Below are 21,231 nucleotides of genomic sequence, written 5' to 3'. Positions count from 1 at the left end.
GTATCTGCAGACTCTGGGCTTTCAAGGGATACATTCATTACTAAATTAAGCACACATTTAACCAAAATTGTGATTCAAGAAGGAGGTAGCTAATTGCTTTTTAGTCAAAAGTAGTCAAACGAAAACAAGAATCTTGTTTTTTGTAACAAGGATGGCATGCCCAAGAATACAGATGAGAACTTTTGTACTGGAAAGTGATGTATAAATATTCTGAAGAGTGATGCTGATCTTAACCAAATGGAAAACGTGCAGCTTAAAATGAGGGTTGAGGCGCTTACAGTTCTTGTGCTCTGAAAGGGGTGGAAATTTTGAGTTAAAGTGTCTTGCTTTAACGCTTAAGCCATGTAAGCAATAAAGACCTGTATTTCAAAGTTCTTGTCAAAAGTGAAGATCGAGAATCCAGCAGTGCAAGAGGCAACTACAGAGCACAAATGAATAGTGGGTGTGTGTGTGATCCAGTCCTGGCTGGTGGCTATGGGTGATCAGTCGAATAAAGAAACTCCTAAAGAGGAACCTGATACTATCTGCCGTGAACTGGTCTGTGAGGGGCAGGCTTAGTTCTGTCCTGAATTCTGTTTCTTGACCATGGAGGAGTGTGACAGAGCCTTGGGAGCTGGCACTGGAGGACAGAGAGAGCAGCAGCTGTGTATAGGATCTTTAAAAGAACAGTATAAGGTCTCTGGCCTCAAGAAGCTTGCAGTCAATCAGTTAGACAGCAGGGGGTGGTGGTGGAGGAGACAACAGAGGGATGGGAGAAGTCTGAATATCAAGGGATGCATCTGAACAAACACAGCTACATACATGGGGTCAATGTTCCCTCTAACAGGGATTCCCAGATGTTGTTGACTACAACTCCCATTATCTCCAGCCAAAGGCCATTGCAGCTGGGGATACTGGGAGTTGTAGTCAATGACATTAGTGCTTGGGGTTCTGTTAGGTTGAGGATGGTGGGCTTAAGATTAAGGCCCTTTCTCCCATGGAAAGGGATCTAGGCAAATGCCTTTTACCAAGGTAGACCACAGGTCCAGCTAACTGGGCCAAGAGGCACCTTTTAAAAGTGGCAATTTTCTTCTCTTTAGAGAGCAACTGGCCCTGTCCATCCCCAGCACAGCATCGCTCTAGTGGCTGTTTCTGGTATCTCCCTTATATTTCCTTCAGATTGTGAGCCTTTTGGGGATAGGAAACTACCTTGCCAATTCGTTAGGATCTCCCCCCCCCCATGTAAACTGCTCGGAGCATTTTTGTTGAAAAGTGGTATGGAAAGGATTGACTACACTGGCTGGCAGCAGCTCTCCAGAGTTTCAGGGTAGGGGTCTTTCCCAGCCCGACCTGGAGGGTTTCCAGGGAAGGAATTTTTTGCATGCAAGCAGATGCTCTACCACTGAGTTACGACTCTGTCCCAAAAGCAACCTTATGAAGAATTAAGAGTACTTGGGAAGCTGCCTTATACTAAGTCAGGCCATTGGTCCATCTAGCTCCAGATTGCCTACCCAGGCTGGCAGCAGCTCTCCGAGGTTTCAGGGCAGGAGTCTTTCTCAGCCCTACCTGGAGATGCTGCCAGGGATTGAACTAGGAACCTTTTGATTGAACTAGGAACGGCTTTTGTATTCTACAGCTCCATCCTGGAAGATAGGAGGGCTCGATATGGCACATTGTCTGCCTCTCTAAGGCAGGCCCGCTCAACTTCGGCTCTGCTGCTGTTTCTGGACTCCTATAACCCCCAGCCACAGTGGCCGATAGCCAGGGATTATGGGAGTTGTAGGCCGACATCCGCAGGCGGGCCAAAGTGGAGCAGGCCTGCTCTAAGGCCTTGTCTGAAGGCTAGGCAGAAAGGTAGACGCAAGAGACGCTCTTGACTGGACTCACTTGACATATAGGAGTGCCTTTACCTTTAGCAGAGAGTGGACCAGAGGCTGGTAGGCATGTCAGCCATTACTCAGGTGAGGAGCCCTCCTCTCCATCATCTCGGCTGCTAAGCAGGTGTTCCCTGCAGCAAGTATTCCCAGATGTTGCTGACTACGACCCCCCCCCCCATCATCCCTCGCTGCAGGAGCCCTGGACTGTGGATTATGGCCGTGGGGCTGAGCAGCCTCTGGCCGTCTCCCTGCTGCTGAGTTGTGAGAAGCCCCCTGCTCCCCTCCGCCTGCAGTGTGCTGCGTTGGAGAACGGCTCTCTTGTTCCAAGCGTGGGCTCCAGAGAGGCTCATCTGAACTAGCCAGGAACAGAATGTATGCATAACTGGCTGGAAACCGAGGAAGTGGAAGAGAAGGCGGAGGGATCCCTTCTTCATAGGGAGACGCGCAAATTCACGTTGTCATGTCAACACACTGCAAATCCCATTGGAACCTGGCACTGTATCTGCTGCCCAGAGTAGCTTGTGTGACTGTGACACTGGCTTCATTGAATCAGGCGTCTCCAGACCTTCTCGCCAGTAGCTAATGCCCCAGCCCCAGCAAGGCACTCAGCCCCACACAGATCTCCCACCCACCCCAGAGATCTCATTTCCACAGCCATTTTTGAGCAGGTAAGGAACGGCAGGAATAGTTTCTGAGCAGGAGTAGCTCTTCCTTACCATCCCTATCCCAGTGCAAAGGAGAGAAGACCTGCTTCTTTCCTTAGGTTTTTGCCCACGTGCAGGGAAAGGCCTGCGGGAAGAGGAGAGTTTGGTGGTGGCCACAGATAATGGCTGGCCAGTGAGCGAAGCCTCAATTAGTGGGTCCCTGCTTCTGGTCCAGGGAGAGCCTGACCCAAGGGGCAGAATGATGGGAAGACAGTTTCCCAGGAGGCCGACCCAGAGAGCCTCTAGCTGCCCCCTGGAAAATGTATCGGAGTTCTTGCTGGGTGAAGGAAGCCGGAGCCTGGCCTTGCCCAAGAAGGCCATGTTGAATGTGGCCTCTGCTGTTTCCCCTCCCCTTGGGGGGAGATTTCTCCTGAGCAGAGTCTAATGGTTACGAAATGAAATCTAAATCCCCCCCCTTTTTTTTGCTTCTTGGCTGCCGCCTATGCCTCCCCCCCTCTTCCCTCCGTACACTTCAGGGTGGCGTGCCACGTCCTGATGGGCTTTCTGCTAAACGAAAGAGCCTATGCCAGAACAGTTGCCATCGCGGGGCTTTCTTTTCTTCCTCGGCACAGCTTCGGCCCTTCCATTTTCTTCTCCGGGCATCAAATGGAGGAAGCTGGCAGGGAGAGACCATGGGAAATGGCAGAAGTGAGCGGCCTCCCTCGGGATTAGCACAGAACCCTGCCCCTGTGAATGAGAGGCTGCGTGGGCCGCATAAATGGGTGCCGAGTTGCCTCCTGTGTCTAGGTGTTTGCATTTTCTGGCGCCAAGTTCCCATAGCTGACTAGGAATGCGCTTAAAGAGCCAGGCACAGAGAGGGGAGAGAGTGCTAGTCAGAAGTCCCACAGATGCCAGGCATCCTGCTGGATGTACTTTGCTTGCTGTGTCTCCTGCAACACAATTGATTCTGCAACAAAGGAAGCTGCTGGCTACTGAGTCAGGCCGTTGGTCCCTTGAGCTCAGCGTTGTCTTCCCTGGCTGGCAGCAGCTCTCCCAGCAAAAGTCTTTCCCAGCCCTACTTGGAGATGCTGCCAGGGATTGAACTGGGGACCTTTTGCAAGCAAAGCCAGATGCTTTACCGTGATGCTAAAGCCCCTTCCCGGTTCTAGGCACAGAATAGGCTGCCTTATACTGAATTAGATACTTGCTCTGTGTTGTCTACACTGGCTGGCAGCAGTGCCCTGGGTTTCAAGCCGGGATCTCTCCCAGCCCTACTTGGAGATGCTGCCAGGGACTGAACCGGGGATTTTCTGCTTGCCAAGCAGACAGGGAGTCCCTTCCAGGCACTGACCACACCAAGGCCAACTTAGCTTCTGTGTTGTGTGCTCTTAGACCAGGCCTGCACAACATAACGTATCTGGCCCACGGGGACATTTTTACTGGCCCCCAGGTAAGAAGTGTAGCCCGTGAGCCTTACTAGATGCTAGATGGGCCAAGGGTCTGACTCGTTATATGGCAGCTTCCTACATGTCTGCATGAGAAACTGTTGCCTTCTGTATACAGTCAAAATGTCTAGCTACAGCCCTGTTACTGAAGGATATTTCTACGCCTCTGGATAGTTCTTTAGGGTTACTCTGAAATATTTATACTCATTTTCATGAGATAGCTATTCCTTAAAACGCCACAGTGGAGATTTTAAATGCCTGCAAGTAACTTGACTGCTTGTGGATTTGCATCACCCGAGTTGCAAGGATAGGGCTGAGACGGAAGAGAGGGGTCACGTTGTTCTTTCACACAGTTTTGAGCATGTGTTGAAAAGTCGGCTGCTTTCTGCTTCTGATGCTTCTTTCTGGCTCGTTTTCACTGTGTGCTCGTTTGCCAAGTCAGCCCTGCCGATCTAAACTAACAGATCAAGCGCAAGGAATGTATCCTTTTGGGAGTTACTAACTGACTAATAAAGGCATGCCAACCTAAGCTGTCTGCTTCTCCCTCCTTGTGGAAACGCGAGCCGTCCATCTGTTTTGCGAAGAAGTCAAATCCGTACACAGGAAACGGGGTTCTTCACTCGAGCTTCACTCCTGAGCAACAGCCCCATCCCCAGAACTGGCATGCTTGGGTCTCCCGTCTAGGTGCCGACCACACCAAGACTTGTTTAGCTTGCATCACTCCTGCCAGGTGGGGGAGTTGCCACGACGGTACTGATTTCACTGGTGCGCCTTTTTGAACGCCCCCGGTTGCCCTGGAGTGAAGCCTTCTGTGCGATGGTCATGGTCAGGGTGTGCTCTCGGCGTAGCGGCTGTGCACTTCCTTACTTGCCACCAAGAGCCTTCCAGTCTTGAAAGAGCCTCTTATTTTCTCTGTGCGGTTCTGCTTTTCACCTGTAGATGGCAACAAAGGCTTGCTGTGGATGAGCTGGTGGGAGGGCCACACGTTTTCCCCTAAGCCTTGGGATTCTCTGGGGTGTGCAAACCGAGCATGGCGAAACTCAGTCCAGGATTTCCTAATGCGGAGCAGTTGGCCATTCGCACAAAGTCACGCAGGTGGTTTCTTTTGTGGGGTGGGGATTGGCCAAAAAACGCTTCAAGTGGCCATGATAGAAAAGGAGGGATTCTTCGCCCAGCTTCCCCCAAACCTGTGTCTGGAACTCACTGGGGCTCTTTGCTTAAGTTCCCCCACTTGCTGCAGTTTGGGAAGATCTCCTTGTCCTTGGTGCTTCTAGCCGACTGCAAAAGCTTAGTACAAAGCTCCTGCGGGAAAGAGCTATGGTGTTCCTTGTTGCCGCCACCCCACAATTCAGGAACATAGGAAGCTGCCATATACTGAGTCAGACCCTTGGTCCATCTAGCTCAGTATTGTCTACACAGACTGGCAGCGGCTTCTCCAAGGTTGATCTCTCTCAGCCCTATCTTGGAGATTCTGCCAGGGAGCAAACTAGGAAGCTTCTGCTCTTCCCAGAGCGGCTCCATCCCCAGAGGGGAATCTCTTCACACTTCTAGTCTCCCATTCAAATACATACCAGGGCAGACCCTGCTTAGCTAAGGGGACAAGTCCTGCTTGCTACCACCAGACCAGCTCTCCTCTCCGTAAAGGAGTATGTAGGAAATGAGACTGTGCCTTGCTCAGCTGCTTGAAGCAGCTTTTTAGGCATATCGGAAGCTGCCTTATACTGAGTCAGCCATCTAACTCAGCATTGTCCACACTGACTGGCAGCAACTTCCCAAGGTTTCAGGCAGGAGTCTCTCCCAGCCCTAACTGGAGATGCTGCCCAGGATTGAACCTGTGCCCCTCTGCATGCAAAGCAGATGCTCTCCCACTGAGCTACAGCCCAACCCAAGCTGGGCAATTTGTTTGGTTCTAGGAAAGGAAATTGTGCAAATGGAGGGAACATTTGCATGTGAGGACTTCCGTCTGCTTTGCTGTGGAAGTGGCTTCCTGCAGCTGGCGTCGGCTTGGCAGGCACGGCAGAGGGAGATGCAGTGGAGGAATGGGCATGGGTGGCTATGGAGGAGACCGATGTCTGCTGCTGGCTGAACCATCCCGTGGATATCTGTCTTCTCCACAGCAGAGCAGGGACCCTCAAGCAGGATCTTGGGTGAGCAAGGAGGCAGGCCTAGGGTGAAGAGGACATGTTAGGCCAGGAGCTGGCAAGTTTTCTTTGCGTCTAGGAGCCAGCCCCAAAACTTAGCAGCCAGACAATGGACCCTCGGCAAGGATTACCCAGCTCACTGATGGACATTGTGCGAAGCGAGGGAAAGTGGCTTCTGTTTATCCCCTTGACAAGCATCCTCGTGTTTTCAAGTGGCTTGATCCTTGAGGAAGGCCGAAACACGTTGGGCTGAATCAACGTTGATAGGCTCCTTGGGACCTGGTCTCTTCTTGCTGCTCTTCATTTATTTTATTTATTTTACATATTTTTATACTGCCCAAAACTTGCGTCTCTGGGCGGTTTACAACAACAACAACAAAAAACAGAAAAGTTACAATGTTAGGTAAAACAAATAAATGACAAGAGAAAAATTAAAACACTGGTTAAAATAAATGACGACAAAAAGTTAAAACACTACAACAATTCCAAACCTTAAAACAATATTTCAAAACAATGTTAAAACGATCAAAACAATATTGAGTTAAAAGCCTGAGTGAACAGATGTGGCTTGAAAGATTTTTTAAAAATTGCCAGAGATGGGGAGGCTCTTATTTCAGCAGGGAGCGCGTTCCAACGCTTTGGGGCAGCAGTGGAGAAGGCCCGTCCCCAAGTAGCCACCAGATGAGCCGGTGGCAACTGCAGATGGACCTCTCCTGATGATCTCAATGGGTGGTGGGTTCATGACGAAGAAGACGTTCTCTTAAATGCCTAGGGCCCAAGCTGTTTAGGGCTTTATAGGTTATAACCAGCACTTTGTATTTTCCCGGAAACTTATCGGCAACCCTAACCGGCTTTTTCTATGCAGGAGAAATCTCTCCGAGATGAGACTGTTCATCGGCTGCTTCCTAGTTTCTTTCTCTTTTTTTCTGCATATATCTCTTGGGGAGATTATGGAATGGGCTGAGCCCTGTGTGAGGCCATGCGTTGCTCTCGACGGTTACTACTGTGGGCGATTCCTGCCTCTCCAGTGCCTGCATTTGGGTCTGGCTGCTGTGAGAGAGGGAGTCCTGTGTCTCTGGCTCCAGAGGCAATTTCCCCTGCGCCCACTGAGCACTGCTGTTTGCAAGAGCGGACTCGCTTTGAAAGAGAGCTCCGCTCCGTGTACGGCTGCAGCCTTGAAGAATGCGGCCCCTGCCTGAGCGCCCTAGATGGCCTGTGTGGCTAAAGGAAAGCCGGAGGGTGACACACTTCCGGACAGATGCTTCCTAGCTTGCAATGATCCATTGCTCAGGCCACTCGGGGGAGTGTGGACACTCTGCTCCCGGGGGTGGGGGGGTGCACTCAGAGGCTGCTTTTTACATGTTGCTAGCAGGAATGAGATTTTCAGGAAGGCGTCTATGGAAATCAACCATTCTGCCTAGCACTCAATTTGCAATTGACATACAGAGCGCAGAAGAGATCAGAAGAATGCAGAAAATTTTTATATTTTATATTTGTTTAATTTCTATACCGCCCTTCCAAAATGGCTCAGGGCGCTTTGCATCAAAACAAAACTAAAACCAATTAGCTATTAAAATTTAAAACTAAAAACAACATAAAACCATTGTTAAAACCGTTCTTAAAACCCTGGAAAAGCAGGCCACTAAGTGATGCGTTCCATGCCAAGAACACCTCACTTAGTGAGCTAAACCTAAATTTGCAGATCTGGTCTGCACTGTTCCCTTGGCCTTGGAATCATGGGAGTTGTAGTCCACAACGTTTGGGAATCCCTGTTAGAGGGAACAGTGCTGGTCTGGATGGGGCCGCAGCTCAGTGGTAGAGCATCTCCTCTGCATCCAGAAGGGCCCAGGATCAATCCCTGGCAGCATCTCCAGGTACAGCCGTGAAAGACATTTTGCAGAAGCCACTGCCAGTCAGTGTAGACAGTACTGAACCAGGTTGACCAAGGGTCTGGCCCAGTGGAAGGCAGCTTCCTGTGACTTGGACCTGCGTAAGGCAAGGAACCCCCGTATTTGGAGCTGGGAGACCCACGCAAAAGAGGCCCACGCGGGTCACTTTGTCAGTAGTGAAGGCAGGTGGGGGGGGAGCAGGTCTCCGAACCACAGGCTGTTGTTTTGTGACTTCCTGCTCTCCTTGCTGGGAAGCCATGCAGCTCAACAGCAACAAATACTTCTATACCACTTTTCAACAAAAAGTTTCCAAAGCAGTTGACGTCAATCAATAAATATAATAAGATGGCTCCCTGTCCCCAAAGGGCTCACCATCTGCAAAGGAAACATACGCAAGGCCACAGCCACTGGAGGGATGCTGTGCTGGGGACGGATAGGGCCAGTTGCTCCCCCTTGCTCAATAAGGAGAATCGCCGCCACATTAAAAAGGTGCCTCTTTGCCCAGTTAGCAGGGGTCCCCTTGTGTACCCTTTAGGCACTCAGTGCTTTGCCCCAGAGAGCCTACTGAGTGCGGGTGTGTGTGTGTGCTGCAGCCGAGGGCACTCATTCAGCGGTGAGCAGCAGGGCCAGCAGAACAGTTCCCTTTATAAGCAGCCCTCCACGTCACTGGCTTTCTTGAATTACCTGCTCCTCCAGAATGTCCCCCTCTCCCTGGCCAAGGGGTGGGGGCTGTTTTTTCCTACTCTGAGCGCACTTGCAAGGCGTATCCTCCTGTGAGAGGAATGCAAAGTGGTGTCTGCAGGCAGATGTCAGATGTCGGCCAGTTTCCTGCTCTGGCCTCTTCCCTCCCTGCATGCTGGCAGACCTTGTGTGGGGCGGAGCAGGATCACGTGTGGCGTGCTGAATGGGAGCCCTTCTGAAGGCGCCCGAGGGGACCATCTTCTTCCTCTAGGAAGCTCTCAGGGTGAGCTCCTCAAGTGGAGCGTAGGCAGCTGCTATATACTGAGTCAGTATGTCCATCTAGCTCAGTATTGTCTACCCAGGCTGGCAGCGGCTTCTCCAAGGCTGCAGTCAGGAATCTCTCCCAGCCCTCTCTTGGAGATGCTGCCTGGGAGGGAAGCTGGGAACCTGCAGATGCTCTTCCCAAGTATCTCCAGGAATCTCTTTCCGGGCTCACACATGTAGTCTCCCGTTCACATGCAACCAGGGCACGCCCTGCTTAGCAAAGGGGACACGTCATGCTCGCGACCACAAGGCCAGCTCTCCAACTCGGGGTTTTGGGCTGTGCTCCACACCCCCACTCCCAGGCCCTGCCTTAAGGCAAGGCAGGGCCTGGGAGGGTTTGTGTGGAGCAAAGCCAGAAACCCCGAGTCCTAGCTGTCCTGTGGCTGGTTTGAACTCGGCCTGAGGGGAGTCTGCTTGGCAAAGGTCCTCCATTGTCTCTTGGCCGTGCTTTCTCAAAGGCACAGAGCCGTGGAGACAGCGCGCGGTGGGGGGGGATGTCGGCACCCTTGTGGTGTGGCCGCTTCCCCAAAGCCCGTTCAGGACCATGGAGAGGCCAGCAGCTTGCAGTCCATGGGGTGTGCACACTCTACGGTGGCTACTCTGGCGTGCTGCGGAGTCTTCTTCCCAAGCCAAGAAGCTAGATTCTTCAGACGGCAGGCAGGCAGGGTCGGGACTTCTGTGTCTCCCTCCCTCCTCCAGTCTCCAACCATCTGCTCTTGGTCGAGAGCCAGTTCTCTTTAGCAGCATTGTTCAGGTAGAAACTTGCTTGAGGCTAGACATGGAGAGCCGATCTCATGGCCGGAAGCGAGAATGGCCCCCTTTCCTGAGCAGGGTTTGTCTTGGTGTGCATTTGGATGGGTGATGAGCAGTGTCCCTTCTAACAGGGATTCCCAGATGTTGTGGACTGCAACTCCCAGAATCCCCAGCTGCAGTGGCTTTTGTTCGGGGATGGTGGGAGTTGTAGTCCACAGCATCTGGGAATTCCTGTTAGAGGGGACCCTGGTGACTACGTGTTGGCACTGTCTGCTGTAAGATATTCCCTTGAGGGGACAAGGCTGTTGCACAGCGACAGAACATCTGCTTGGATGCTGCAGGTCCCCGGTTCAATCCCTGGCAGCATCTCCAAGGAGGGCTGGGAAAGACTCCTGCCTGAGATCTTGGAGAGCCGCTGCCAGTCAGGGTAGGCAATTCTGAGCTGGATGGACCAAGGGTCTGAGTCAGTAGGCAGCAGCTTCCTAGAGGATGGGGCCATAGCTAGCGGTAGAGCATCTGCTTTGGATGCAGACGGTCCAAGTTTCAGTCCCTGGCAGCATCTCCAGGTGGGGCTGGGCGAGACTCTTGCCTGAGAGTGCTTGGTTTGTCCTTCTGATAGGACACTTGCGTTGTGCAGAAGCTCTCCTAAAGCTTTGCTTGTTGCCCATTGGGTAGGCCTCTGGGAACGGGACACGACACACACACCCCGCCGTATGTGCTGTGGCCTCCCGAGGGCTGTGCATCCGGGAGCTAGCTGGGCTCCCCCACTGAAGCCTGCACTTAGGAAACTGACACCCTAATTTCCTGAATAATTCATTTGCTCTAATCCTATTAGGGAGGGGATGGGAGCAGTGCCAAATTGATCTGACTCAGGCTAAGCTCCCTGGGGCTTAGCTGGAGTCATCAAGGAGCCAGCCCAGCTGATGAGAGAGGCCAAATTAATATGCCAGTCGCCTAATGGGAAGACAGCTGGTGGACAAGGGTGCCCCTCCGAGCGCACAGGGACCTAGGAAGCGGCCGTCTACCGAGTCAGACCCTTGGGCCACCTAGCTCAGTATTGCCTACACTGACCAGCAGCGGCTTCTCCAGGCTGGAGCTAGGTGGCAGAGAACCTGCTTGCCTGTAGGAAGTCCCAGCTTCCCTCCCTGGCAGCATTTCCAAGAGAGGGCTGGGAGAGACTCCTGCCTGTAGCCTTGGAGAAGCCGCTGCCAGTCCGTGTAGATAATACTGAGCTAGATGGACCGAGGGTCTGACTCGGTAGATGGCCGCTTCCTGTATTCTCCTAAACCAGCCTTCTACATAACCAGGGGTCAAGAAATGCTGGCTCTGTTCACTAGTCAGACCAAAACAAAAGCTGTCTTGGTACATTACTCGTGAGGATCTTTTTCACTCGCCGGGCGTTACTTTTCACTCGTCACAGACAAGTAGACTAGTGGATCTCCTGAGCCCTGTACTAACATCATTGAGAAGGCTGTAATGAGGCGGAATTGTTCAGAAGCCGGCACTCTGCCGCGTTGTGATTTCATGGTGAGGGAAACTGCTGAGCCCCTCCAGGCCCGCATTCAGTCCAGCTTGGCATGGGCACCAAAATAACCTCTCCGCTCTTCTGTGGTGCATGGACAGCTTGTTCCTCTTTGCTTGTGGCTTCCGGCTCCGCTTTTCTTCACGTGTCTGAAACCAGGGGGTGTTCCGTGAGCTCGCCCATCAGAAATTGGCTGAAACTCTGCACTTTCTTTTCTTTTCTTTTTTTAAAATGCATCCAACTATCTCCAGAACTCTTGGGAGTGTTTGGCTGGGCAATTAGCTACCTTCTGGCATAGGGAACTGTAGAATTTCGCTCTGTTCCGGCATAACAGACTTCACAAACCATCCTGCGATATCTGTTTGTGATATAAATAACTCTTCTGGCTGTGAACGAGACGGAGACTGTGTGTGCTTGCGCATGCGTGTGCTTTACGGTGTGCTTTCTTGTTGTTTGGGCAAGGGTTTTCATTCTTGGGTCTGCAGGTGGTGTCAGACTACAACTCCCATCATCCCCTGCAGGTGGTGTCAGACTACAACTCCCATCACCCCCTGATAAGGCCTTTGGGACTGGAGATGATGGGAGTTGTAGTCAGTTGTAGTCCAACAACATCTGGGGACCCAAGTTTGAAAACCCTCTGGCGTAGGGTGCAATAAGTATGTTCTCCCCCCCCCCCTTCTTGGGTCACCATTAACTGGATCTGGCTAGCATTTGATGGGCTGTTACCTATAAAATCTGCCTGGTGTCTATGAAGCTGCCTGACTGGATACCTGGTGGCGATTCTGTCCCCAGGAGCAAGTGCTCTGGGGCTTTGCTCTTGCACAGACCGATTCAACTCAAATGGTTAGGCAGAAACTCACCGCTTCATGATATCGAACTATACCCCTGCTAACTGAACAAAAGTGGTGATTCTCCTGACTGAGCAGCGGGGGAGCAACTGACCTTATCCATCCCCAGCACAGCATCCCTCCAGTGGCTGGGGCTGGCGTCTCTCTTATGTTTCTTTTTTTAGATTGTGAGCCCTTTTGGGGACAGGGAGCCATTTTTAAAATTTATTTATATGGCTGCAAACCGCTATGGGAACTTTTGTGGGAAAGCAGTATATCAATAGTTGTCATCTTCGTATTGAACTGGGCATATTAGGGAGGAGAGCAGGTCTTGTGGCAGCGGCCGTGAATTGCCCCCTTTGCTAAGCAGGGTCTGCTTTGGTTTGCATTGGATGGGAGACTACCTGTGAGTGCTGCGAGAGATTCCCTTTAGGAGATGGGGCCGTCGCTCCGTGGCAGAACCTCTGCTTTGCCTGCAGATGGTCCCGGGTTCAATCCCTGGCAGCATCTGCAGTTCGGGCTGGGAAAGACTCTTGCCTGTAATCTTGGAGAGCTGCTGCCAGTCAGTGTAGAGTAGACGAGACTAGGCTGGATGGACCCATGGCCTGACTCGGTATAAGGCAGCTCCCTATATCCACTAGGGCAGGGTTCCTTAACCTTGGGCCCCCAGATGTTGTTGGACTACAACTCCCATCTTCCCCAGACATGGTGGCTGAGGATGATGGGAATTGTAGTCTGACAACATCTGGGGGCCCAAGGTTAAGCAACCCTGCACTAGAGCAGAGAGTCTCAATGTTGGGTCCCCCAGATGTTATTGGACTTCAACTCCCATAATCCCCAGCCAAAGGCCGCTGGGGCTGGGGATTATGGGAGTTGAAGTCCAATAACATCTGGAAACCCAACATTGAAAATCCCTGCTCTAACTGGCTTCTTCAAAAGAATTCACCCCGCGAAGTGTCAGTGCAATTCCTGTTGGCCAGGAGGGCGAGGAACAAAGGCGGACTCAGGAGACCTCGGTTGGGCGCTGGAAGAAACAGACGGGGGCTCTGGCTGGAGGCCGGCTGGTCCTGGGCTCAGCAGCACCTGCCTCCCACGTGGCCATCCTCATGTCCGGAAGCATCACAGCTCCCTCCGGCCGGTGAGGCCCAAAGAAGCCCAACATCCCAGTTCCTGGCTTGCCCGGAATCCCCCCTCCCTCCTGGAGCCCCCCAGAGCAGCAGCCCCTCTCTGGCCCCGGGCACAGCCTGTGCCTCCTTTTCCTGTTGTCTCAAAGGTTTCCTCTGGGTGGTGGTGGTGGGGGTCAATGACTTGGCACTTGAGGGGGGGAAGGAAGTGGTAATGAGTTGTGATAGGCAATTTGCTTTTTGCAGTCCAGCGGGCAACGGGGTGTGCGTGCTGCCAGGAAGCAAGCTGCGGTTCCCCACAAGCCAGCTGGGGTGCTGCTGGGTGCCACCTGGGGGGAGACAGATGCTTATGGTGGTGGGGGAGAAGGCCCACGCGGCCCCTAGAGATGGAAAAGGGCTGATTGCATGGCAAGACCTTCCGCTTCTTCCGGGGTGTCCTCCTGCTTTTCTTGCTCTGACCACTGGGCCTGCCGCGGCCAGATTCACCAACTTGAAAGCTTGCAAAAGCTGTTTTTTAATACACCCACCCACCCACCCTATAAAATGAACATAACATAAGCACAGCCCTGCTGGATCAGGCCCAAGGAGGCCCATCTAGTCCAGCATCCTGTTTTGCACAGTGGCCTACCAGATGCCCCTGAGAAGCCCACAGGCAAGAGACACAGGCATACCCTCTCTCCTGCTGCTGTGACTCCCCTGCAACTGGGACTCAGAGGCGTCCTGCCTTTGAGGCTGGAGGTGGCCTGTAGCCCTCCGACTAGTAGCCCTTGATAGACCTCTCCTCCATGAAGTTATCCAAACCCCTCTTAAAGCCACCCAGGTTGTTGGCTGTCACCACATCCTGTGGCAGAGAGTTCCACAAGTGGATCACGCGTTGTGTGAAAAAGGACTTCCGTTTGTTGGTCCTAGACCTCCTGGCAATCAATTTCATGGAGTGACCCCTGGTTCTAGTGTTGTGTGAGAGGGAAAAGAATCTCTCTCTCTCCACGCCATGCATGATTTTATAGACCTCTGCATGCATGGTGTGGAGAAAGTGGAGAGAGAGAAACTCTTTTCCCTCTCCCATAATCCCTGTGGGACAAATGGAGCTGAAAACTGGCAGGTGTGTCCTCCAAAGGTGACTCCATGGAGAGAATAGTATTATTTATTTATTTATTATTTATTTATTCGATTTCTATACCGCCCTTCCAAAAATGGCTCATAACAGAGCAATAATGAGTAAGATGGATCCCTGTCCCCAAAGGGCTCACAATCTAATAGTATTTTAGAGTGTGAAATACTTGTTCCTTGTTGAACCCCTAACCCAGGGGTTCCCAACCTGTGGTCCTCCAGATGGTGCTGGACTCCATCTCCCACCATCCCAGCTGTCCATCCCAGCTGTGGCCGGGGATGATGGGAGTTGGAGTCCAGCAACCTCTGGAGGAGGACAGGTTGGATGGGAAGCCCTGCCTGCACCCTCTCCTCTGTGCAAAAATGACTGCCATTTTTGATCCAAAATTGGGAGTAAGGATAAAGAGTGTGTGTGTGTGGGGGGGAATCACACCCAGAAGGCTGTAAGTGCGAAGATGCTATCACCTATTACCTGTCCCGGGGTGTGTGTGTGCGTGCAAAAAAAAAAAAAAATCACTAGGGGGGCTTTTGTCCCCCGAGGTGGTGCCGCCTGAGGGCCAAAAGGTGTGAGTCTGGCTGGGGACTAGTGGGGGTGGCGGGTCTCCAATGGCAGCGGGGGGCGGGTAGGGAGGGTGGCGGCCCAGAAGGGGCCCGTGAGTGGGCGAACTAAATTGCTAAAGCAGAAATGGAGGGGGGCGGTGGCGAGGGGAAGCCACTTTTCGGGGGGGGGGTGCTTGCTTGCTTGCCCACTCATGCCCCCACCCCAGCTCAGACCCGTAGCGCCGCAGGTGGGCAGCGGGGCGCGCGCAGGCTCCTGCGCATGCCTGCGCCTTCCATCGGGCGCGAGAGAGGGGCCGCCGGTTGGCATCTGCACTCCAAGCGGGGCTGGTCCACAGGCTGGGAAGCAGCAGCAGCAGCGGCGGTGGCGCGTCGGGCCTGAAGGCGCCCTGGGGACCCCTCCCCCCCGCGGCGGGAGCTCCTCTGGGCCGGGTCTGGGGCTCCATTCGCCGCCGCCGGCGGGGAGCGCCCTTCCATCCAGACAGCCGCCCTTTGTCATTCCCCGCACGCGCCGCGCGCATACCCACACAGGCGTGCTTGCGCGCGTGTGCTCGCTCGGCGCTGCGCCTGGGCGCGGCAGCAGCGGCGCAAAGCAACCGCCGCCGGCGGGGAGGGCCGGCCTCGGATCGCCGCCGCCCCCTCGCTCCTGGTCCTCCTCCTCCCTGCAGCTGCCGCACGTCCGAAGGAGCTGGGCGCCGGCGCCGGCGGGCATCGGCGCCGAGCTAGCTGGAGGCGCGCGCCTGGCGAAGACCCGCCCCGCTGGGGGGAGGCCCGGCCCGTGTAGGAGAAGCCGCCGCCGCCGCCGCCGCCGGTGGTCATGGAGGTGGGCAAGATGGTAAGGACGGGGCTGGCGGCCATGCGTGCGCGTGTGCAGGGGCGAGCCTCGCCGGGTCCCCCTGGGAAGAAGCGCCTTGCCTGCCTGCCTGCCCGCCCGCCCGCCGCTTCCCTTGCGAGAGAACCCCGGGGCGCGCTGCCAGGCTGCGGGGGCCCCGGCGGGCTCCAGGAGAGGCTGAGGAGGGAGGCGCGCGCGTCTTGGTCCATGCTGGCACAGCCGCTTCGGGGCATCCTCCTCCTCCTCCTCCTCGGCTGGGTTCGGAGGACTCGCAGCCTAGGAAGCGGCTTCATGCCGAGCCATCGAGCTCAGGCTCGTTCGCCCTGGCTGGCAGCGGCGGCTCTCCCGGGGCTCCGGCAGGCGCCTCTCCCCGCCCTGCCCGGGAGTGCATGCCAGGCAAGGAGGGCTCTGCCGCTGCTGCCGGACGGGGAGATGGAGAGGCACAGAGCCCCGAGCCCCTTGCTTGCAGTGGGGTGGGGGAGGAGGTGGAAGCCGGGCCGGCCAGCCCGCCCGCCTGCCTGGCTGAGGGAAATCCCCGACCCCGGTGTGTGCAGGATCGCCATCCCTTTGCCGGTGGATTTGGACCAGCAGCGCGGGGAGCAGGGCTGAGCCAGCTCTTCTTCTTCCCTCCTCCCCGCGAGGTGCACATCCTGAGCCGGGCAAAGTTGCCTTTGGCAAAGGATTGCCGGGTGTCTTCCTTCCGAGGCACCCCCCCCTTGGGGTAGCCCCCATCTGGGGTGGGCGCTCTGAGGGGGAAGCCCTGTCAGAACCAGGCTGGCCGTGGGTCCTCCTCCTCCTCCTGCTGCTGCTGCCCGTGAATGGGAGCGAGGAGGAGGAGCTGCCTGCCTCCCCTTCCCGGAGGATCCTTTTGTTGTGGAAGGGCAGGGGGCTGGGGTGGGGGGCGTGACTTCGCCTCCTGCGGCCCCAGCAAGTGATGAACCCGGCAGGCAGGCAGGCAGGGTGTCGAGCAACACAAAGGGGGCAGCAGGGGCAGACCTCCTTCTCTGTGCCTGGGTTGGGGGCTCGCAAGAAGGCTCTCGATTGGCTCCCAGTGACGACATCCCCCATGTGCTGCTAAGCCTCCATCCCAGCCAGATGCTTATGGGGTGGCCGGCTTCTAGGAAAGCCTGCCGGCCAGGGGTGCGTGGCAGATGGGGTTCCAAGAACACCCGGGGCCCCCAGCTCCTGAGGGATCCCCAGCTCCACCCTTCCCTATTTTCTTCATTACCCCCTGCCGGGGAGAGGGGCAAACAGGGGCCCCCCCACATCCCCTAGTTTCAAAGGCGATCTGTAGTCTTTCAGGAAGATGCTGGGGTGTGTGTGTGTGTGCACACAAAGGGAACATAGGAGAGGGGTTGTGGCCAGGAGGGCTTTGTGCCTCTCCCCATCCCAACTTGGCATCCTTGGGGAGGCGGATTTTTACCCCTTGGCACCACCTCCGGGGACGGAGGCTCATTGTGAGTTTTGGCAGTGTCTCTCCCCCCGAGAAATGGAAAAGAGGTGGCAGCATTGTGGCACTGACAGCTTTCTGGGTGTGGTCACCCCTCCTTTGACCCGGCCTCCCCAGCAATTAGGGTCACATTACAGTCACATTTGCACAGCTAGGGGAACAGGGGCCAAGTGGTCCTCTCTCCATGGTCATGTCATCGCTGGAGGGCACGCCTGCCAGTCTTCATTGCCATGCCTCTGACAACGCGGACCCAATGGCGTAGTTGCCCTTGTGTGTTTAATAAATCTTCGAGAACTCCCTTGCAAAACTGGGCTACTGCCGGCCCGATGCTCAGGACAAGGGAAGCGTGAGAACACAAGGCAAGTGGGATGTCTTGCGATGTGATGGCCTTTTCCCCATCTTGTCCAGAATCACAAGGAGCATGCAACCCCCCATCTCCAGTTGGCCCATGGCCCTTCAGTGCTTGGCCCTGTCTTCCTAGCTTCAGGGTATTCTTTCCCTCTTCCTCCTCCTCCACCTCCACCTCCAGACCCAAACCTGTTCCCCAAGCTAGGAATAGGAGGTTTTGGAGAGCAAGATGCAGAGTGAGAGGCTGTCTGCGGGGGAAACTGTCGGCCACACGGCCATTCCTGGGGTCGGATGAAGCTGAGAGTGAGCTTTTGACTCATGAGAGGAGGAGAGCTGGTCTTGTGGTAGTAAGCATGGATTGTCCTCTTTGCTAAGCAGAGTCCGCTCTGGTTTGTATTTGAATGGGAAATGACATATGAGCACTGTGAGATATTGATGGGGCCGTTCTGGGAAGAGCCCTTGTTTGCACGCAGAAGGTTCCAAGTTCCCTCCCTGGCAGCATCTCCAAGATAGGACTGAGAGAGACTCCTGCCTGCAGCCTTGGAGAAGCCGCTGCCAGTCTGGGTAGACAATACTGAGCTAGATGGACCAAGGGTCTGACTCAGTATATGGCAGCTTCCTGTGACTTCAGCAGAAGTTGGCTAAGGGCCTGGGTTGTCCAGTTCAGTTCCAGTTGCTGACAGCCCCGAACTGGTGGAGGATGTCTCACATGGCCAGGTGATCAAGGGATATTTCTAGTGGTTGCTAACCTGCCAAGAAGATGGCACATCTCAGTTTAAGGAACTTGGTAGGGAGAGACCAGTTTCTCCCTTTCCCTTTTGTGTGTGTTACTGAAGCACCGCACCCCTGTTCATTGCACGGGCTGAGTTGTCACTGTTAGGAGAAGTTCCCCTTTTCGGGGTGGGGGAGAGTTGCATGTTCCTCTTCCCAGCTCATGGTGTGCATTCGAGCTGGCCCGAAATCTCGGGGAAATTTCCAGGAGAAAACGCCTTGAGAAAAGAAATGAGGAAGGTGAAGGGTAACGTTCTCCAGAGAAATTCTCTAGTCTTTCTAGAAATTCCCAAATGGATTGTGCTGGAGTGAAATTCTCTGGAGCGCAGCTTGTTTCCTTCTAGCCACCTGCCTTCTGCAGAGTCCAGCCCTTGGTCCATCTAGCCCAGTATTGTCTACACAGGCTGGCAGTGTGTCTCCAGGATTTCAGGCAGGTGGGAAACTGGGACCTTCTGTGTGCAAAGCAGATGCTCTTCCACTTTGCTCCAGCCCCATCTAAGATGTCCCCTTAGCTAAGGGGACATCTTAGCGCACTCGGATGTCGTCTCCCATCCAAATGCAAACCAAAGCAGACCCTGCTTAACAATGGGGACCATTCATGGTCACTGCCATGAGACCCACTCTCTTCTAGATGAAATCTTGGTGCAGCTGCTGGCCAATTCACGTGAAAAGTGTTCCCGCTTGCAAAATGGCTCAGGGTGGTTTACATGAAAACAAAGCTAAAATCAATTGGCTCAAATCAATATAAGGCTGCTTCCTGTGTTCCTAAGTAGCAGACCAGTGTTTCCCGACCTGGTGTGCTATCTTGTTGCTGAACTACAACTCCCAGCATCCCCCGGCCGCAATAAATTGTCGCTGGGGATGTTGGGAGTTGCAGTTCATCAACGTCGGGAGCAGTGTTGCCTCTAACAGGGATTCCCAGATGTTGTTGACTACAACTCCCAGAATCCCCAGCTGCAGCAGTTTTTGCTCAGGCATTATGGGAGTTGTAGTCAACATCTGGGAATCCCTGTTAGAGGGGACACTGACCTGGAGGAACCCAGGTTGGGAACCACTGTAGTGGGCTGAGGCCTGGAAACCTTTTGCGACAACAGCTACCATATCTCCCCATGGGACCATCACGCTGAGGTCGACACGCTTTTCTGTTGAAGGCCCCAGCTTTTATCCCCATCGTTCCATTCAAGAAGGATCTTGGGTCGAGCTGTCTGGATTTGTGGGGTGCCGCTTGTCTTCGTTGGTGGGGGAGTTCTCTCTTTGGCTCCTCTGGAAATCCTGCTTGCGGGCGTACCAGGCTGTCCCTGACTTCCGAGCCTTTGGCAGATGGGCTGGGTCCCTACGTTCTACAAGAGCTCTCTGCAGCTGGGTTTTGGGGCGGGCGGAAGATGACGAAAACGTCCCGTGTTTGTCTTGAGGTAGGATTTGGACGCTCAGGGTTCCGTGTGACAATGGGAGTGTTTGATCGGGCTGTGTCGCGGATATAATTTGTGCGGGCTGTGTGCTTTTGATCCTCTGAAGAATGTTGGGCTTTCTCGCTGGGATTCCCATACAGCATGGCGGCGATTAGCCCTTGGCCAATTTTCTTTGGATTGAGGAGCCAGCCCAGAGGTTTAGGAGCCAGACCCTGGATGCGGGACAAAATGACCGGACTGAGTGATAGGCATTGTGGAAGGGGAGAGCAAACGGACTCCTCTTTCTCTCCTTCCCAAGTAACACACTTAAAACAGAAACGGGGCGAAATAAAGGTCAATAACTCTGCATTTATTTGTAAAGTTAGAGGCAGGCATCCACACATTTCGGCTTAGCTCGCCAGCCTGGCGTTATTGTGGTCACCACTGATCCCCTCCCTCCCCTCAGATCCCTTGCTGGCACACGAGAAGAAGGTCTTCTGTTACTTGCACTGGGAGACAGAGATGGGAATATATGGAGGGGGGGGGCCCTCTCCTACCACTCAGCGAGGATCTTCCTGGCAGCAGACCTGAGACCTCTGGGGAGGAAATCTGTGGGGTGTGCAGGCTGTCCTGCCTGCGGGCTGGGCGCACTCGCCCCTGGCAAGCAGATTTGTAGACTTGTGGTCCAGAGGCAAAGAACTGTCCCACTGAAGATACTAGTCGAGGCAGGACAGGGAAATTATTAGATGCCATGGCTCCCGGGCGCCTGGGATTTCTCAAGCCCTGCAGGAGAGAACACAAGTGGTAGAGCAGGTATCCGGGGGCTCCTCGCCGTGGCTTACGGGGTGTCCAGGTCCCCCTTCCTGCCCTCTGAGAGCTGGTGGCTGTTTTCTCCCTTCCCCTTTCGGAGCTGCTTTCGGGCTGGCCGGAAGCGGGAACGGAAGCCCCCAGCTCTCCAGAAAGGAAGCTTGCGGTAGGTACAAGACTGTGGTCTTCCCAGTGCTGTGCGGCCTCCACGTTCCTTCTGTCCGTGCTGGACACATCGGCGGCAGCAGCCCGAACCTCTCCTCCTCAACGTCGTCCTCTTCCCGCTGGCTGGATTGGCGTTAGGGGGCCGCCTGTAGGAAATGGGTCTGCTGTCCTGGCAAACCCCCTCCCCCCCGCCCGGAGGCCCGGAGATGTGTCCTGCATACACAGAGGGCTCTGTATTGATTGGTCAAGCCTTGGCCGCTGATGCCTGTTTTGGTTCCTCGCGTCCTTTTCCATTGCCACTTAAGTGCTGTTTCCGAGAATGCAAGGGTAGGGTTTTCCCCCGCCACACGTGTGCCGTCTCTTCGCTCTTTTCGGCATGATCTTTAAATAGTCCCTGGAAACGTTTCAGGTACACAAGCAACACTGCAGGGGAGTTTGCTTTTGACATCTCCCAGAATTGGGAGATTATAGGTAGGTAGCGGACATCTGTTAGTAGATAAAGGTAGGTCGCCCCCAACCCCTTCCACACACCGCCCCCCATGGCGTTAGAATGCGACTTTATGCAATACTGATGGGAATGAGTATCCGATTCCCAG

The 21,231-nt window shown here is 54.4% G+C and overlaps 1 protein-coding gene across 2 annotated transcripts in view; it reads left to right on the top strand.

Annotated features, from left to right (window-relative positions):
- Positions 1-21,231, top strand: part of HIP1 (huntingtin interacting protein 1) — a 65,040-nt gene that overhangs the window by 1,866 nt on the left and 41,943 nt on the right. The window contains exon 1 of one of the 2 annotated variants that reach the window (XM_053274686.1): positions 15,525-15,709. The exons of the other annotated variant lie outside the window; for it this stretch is intronic. Within the exon in view, the coding sequence (XP_053130661.1) occupies positions 15,692-15,709 (18 nt within the window). The 5' untranslated portion in view covers positions 15,525-15,691. Of the gene's footprint in view, positions 1-15,524; positions 15,710-21,231 lie in introns of those variants that run through there. 2 annotated transcript variants of the gene reach the window in all.

This window comes from Hemicordylus capensis, chromosome 12, assembly GCF_027244095.1.
Source record: "Hemicordylus capensis ecotype Gifberg chromosome 12, rHemCap1.1.pri, whole genome shotgun sequence".
Classification (NCBI taxonomy): domain Eukaryota; kingdom Metazoa; phylum Chordata; class Lepidosauria; order Squamata; family Cordylidae; genus Hemicordylus; species Hemicordylus capensis.
The sequence above is the reverse complement of the archived record's forward strand: the minus strand, read 5'-3'. Positions and strand labels throughout refer to the sequence as shown.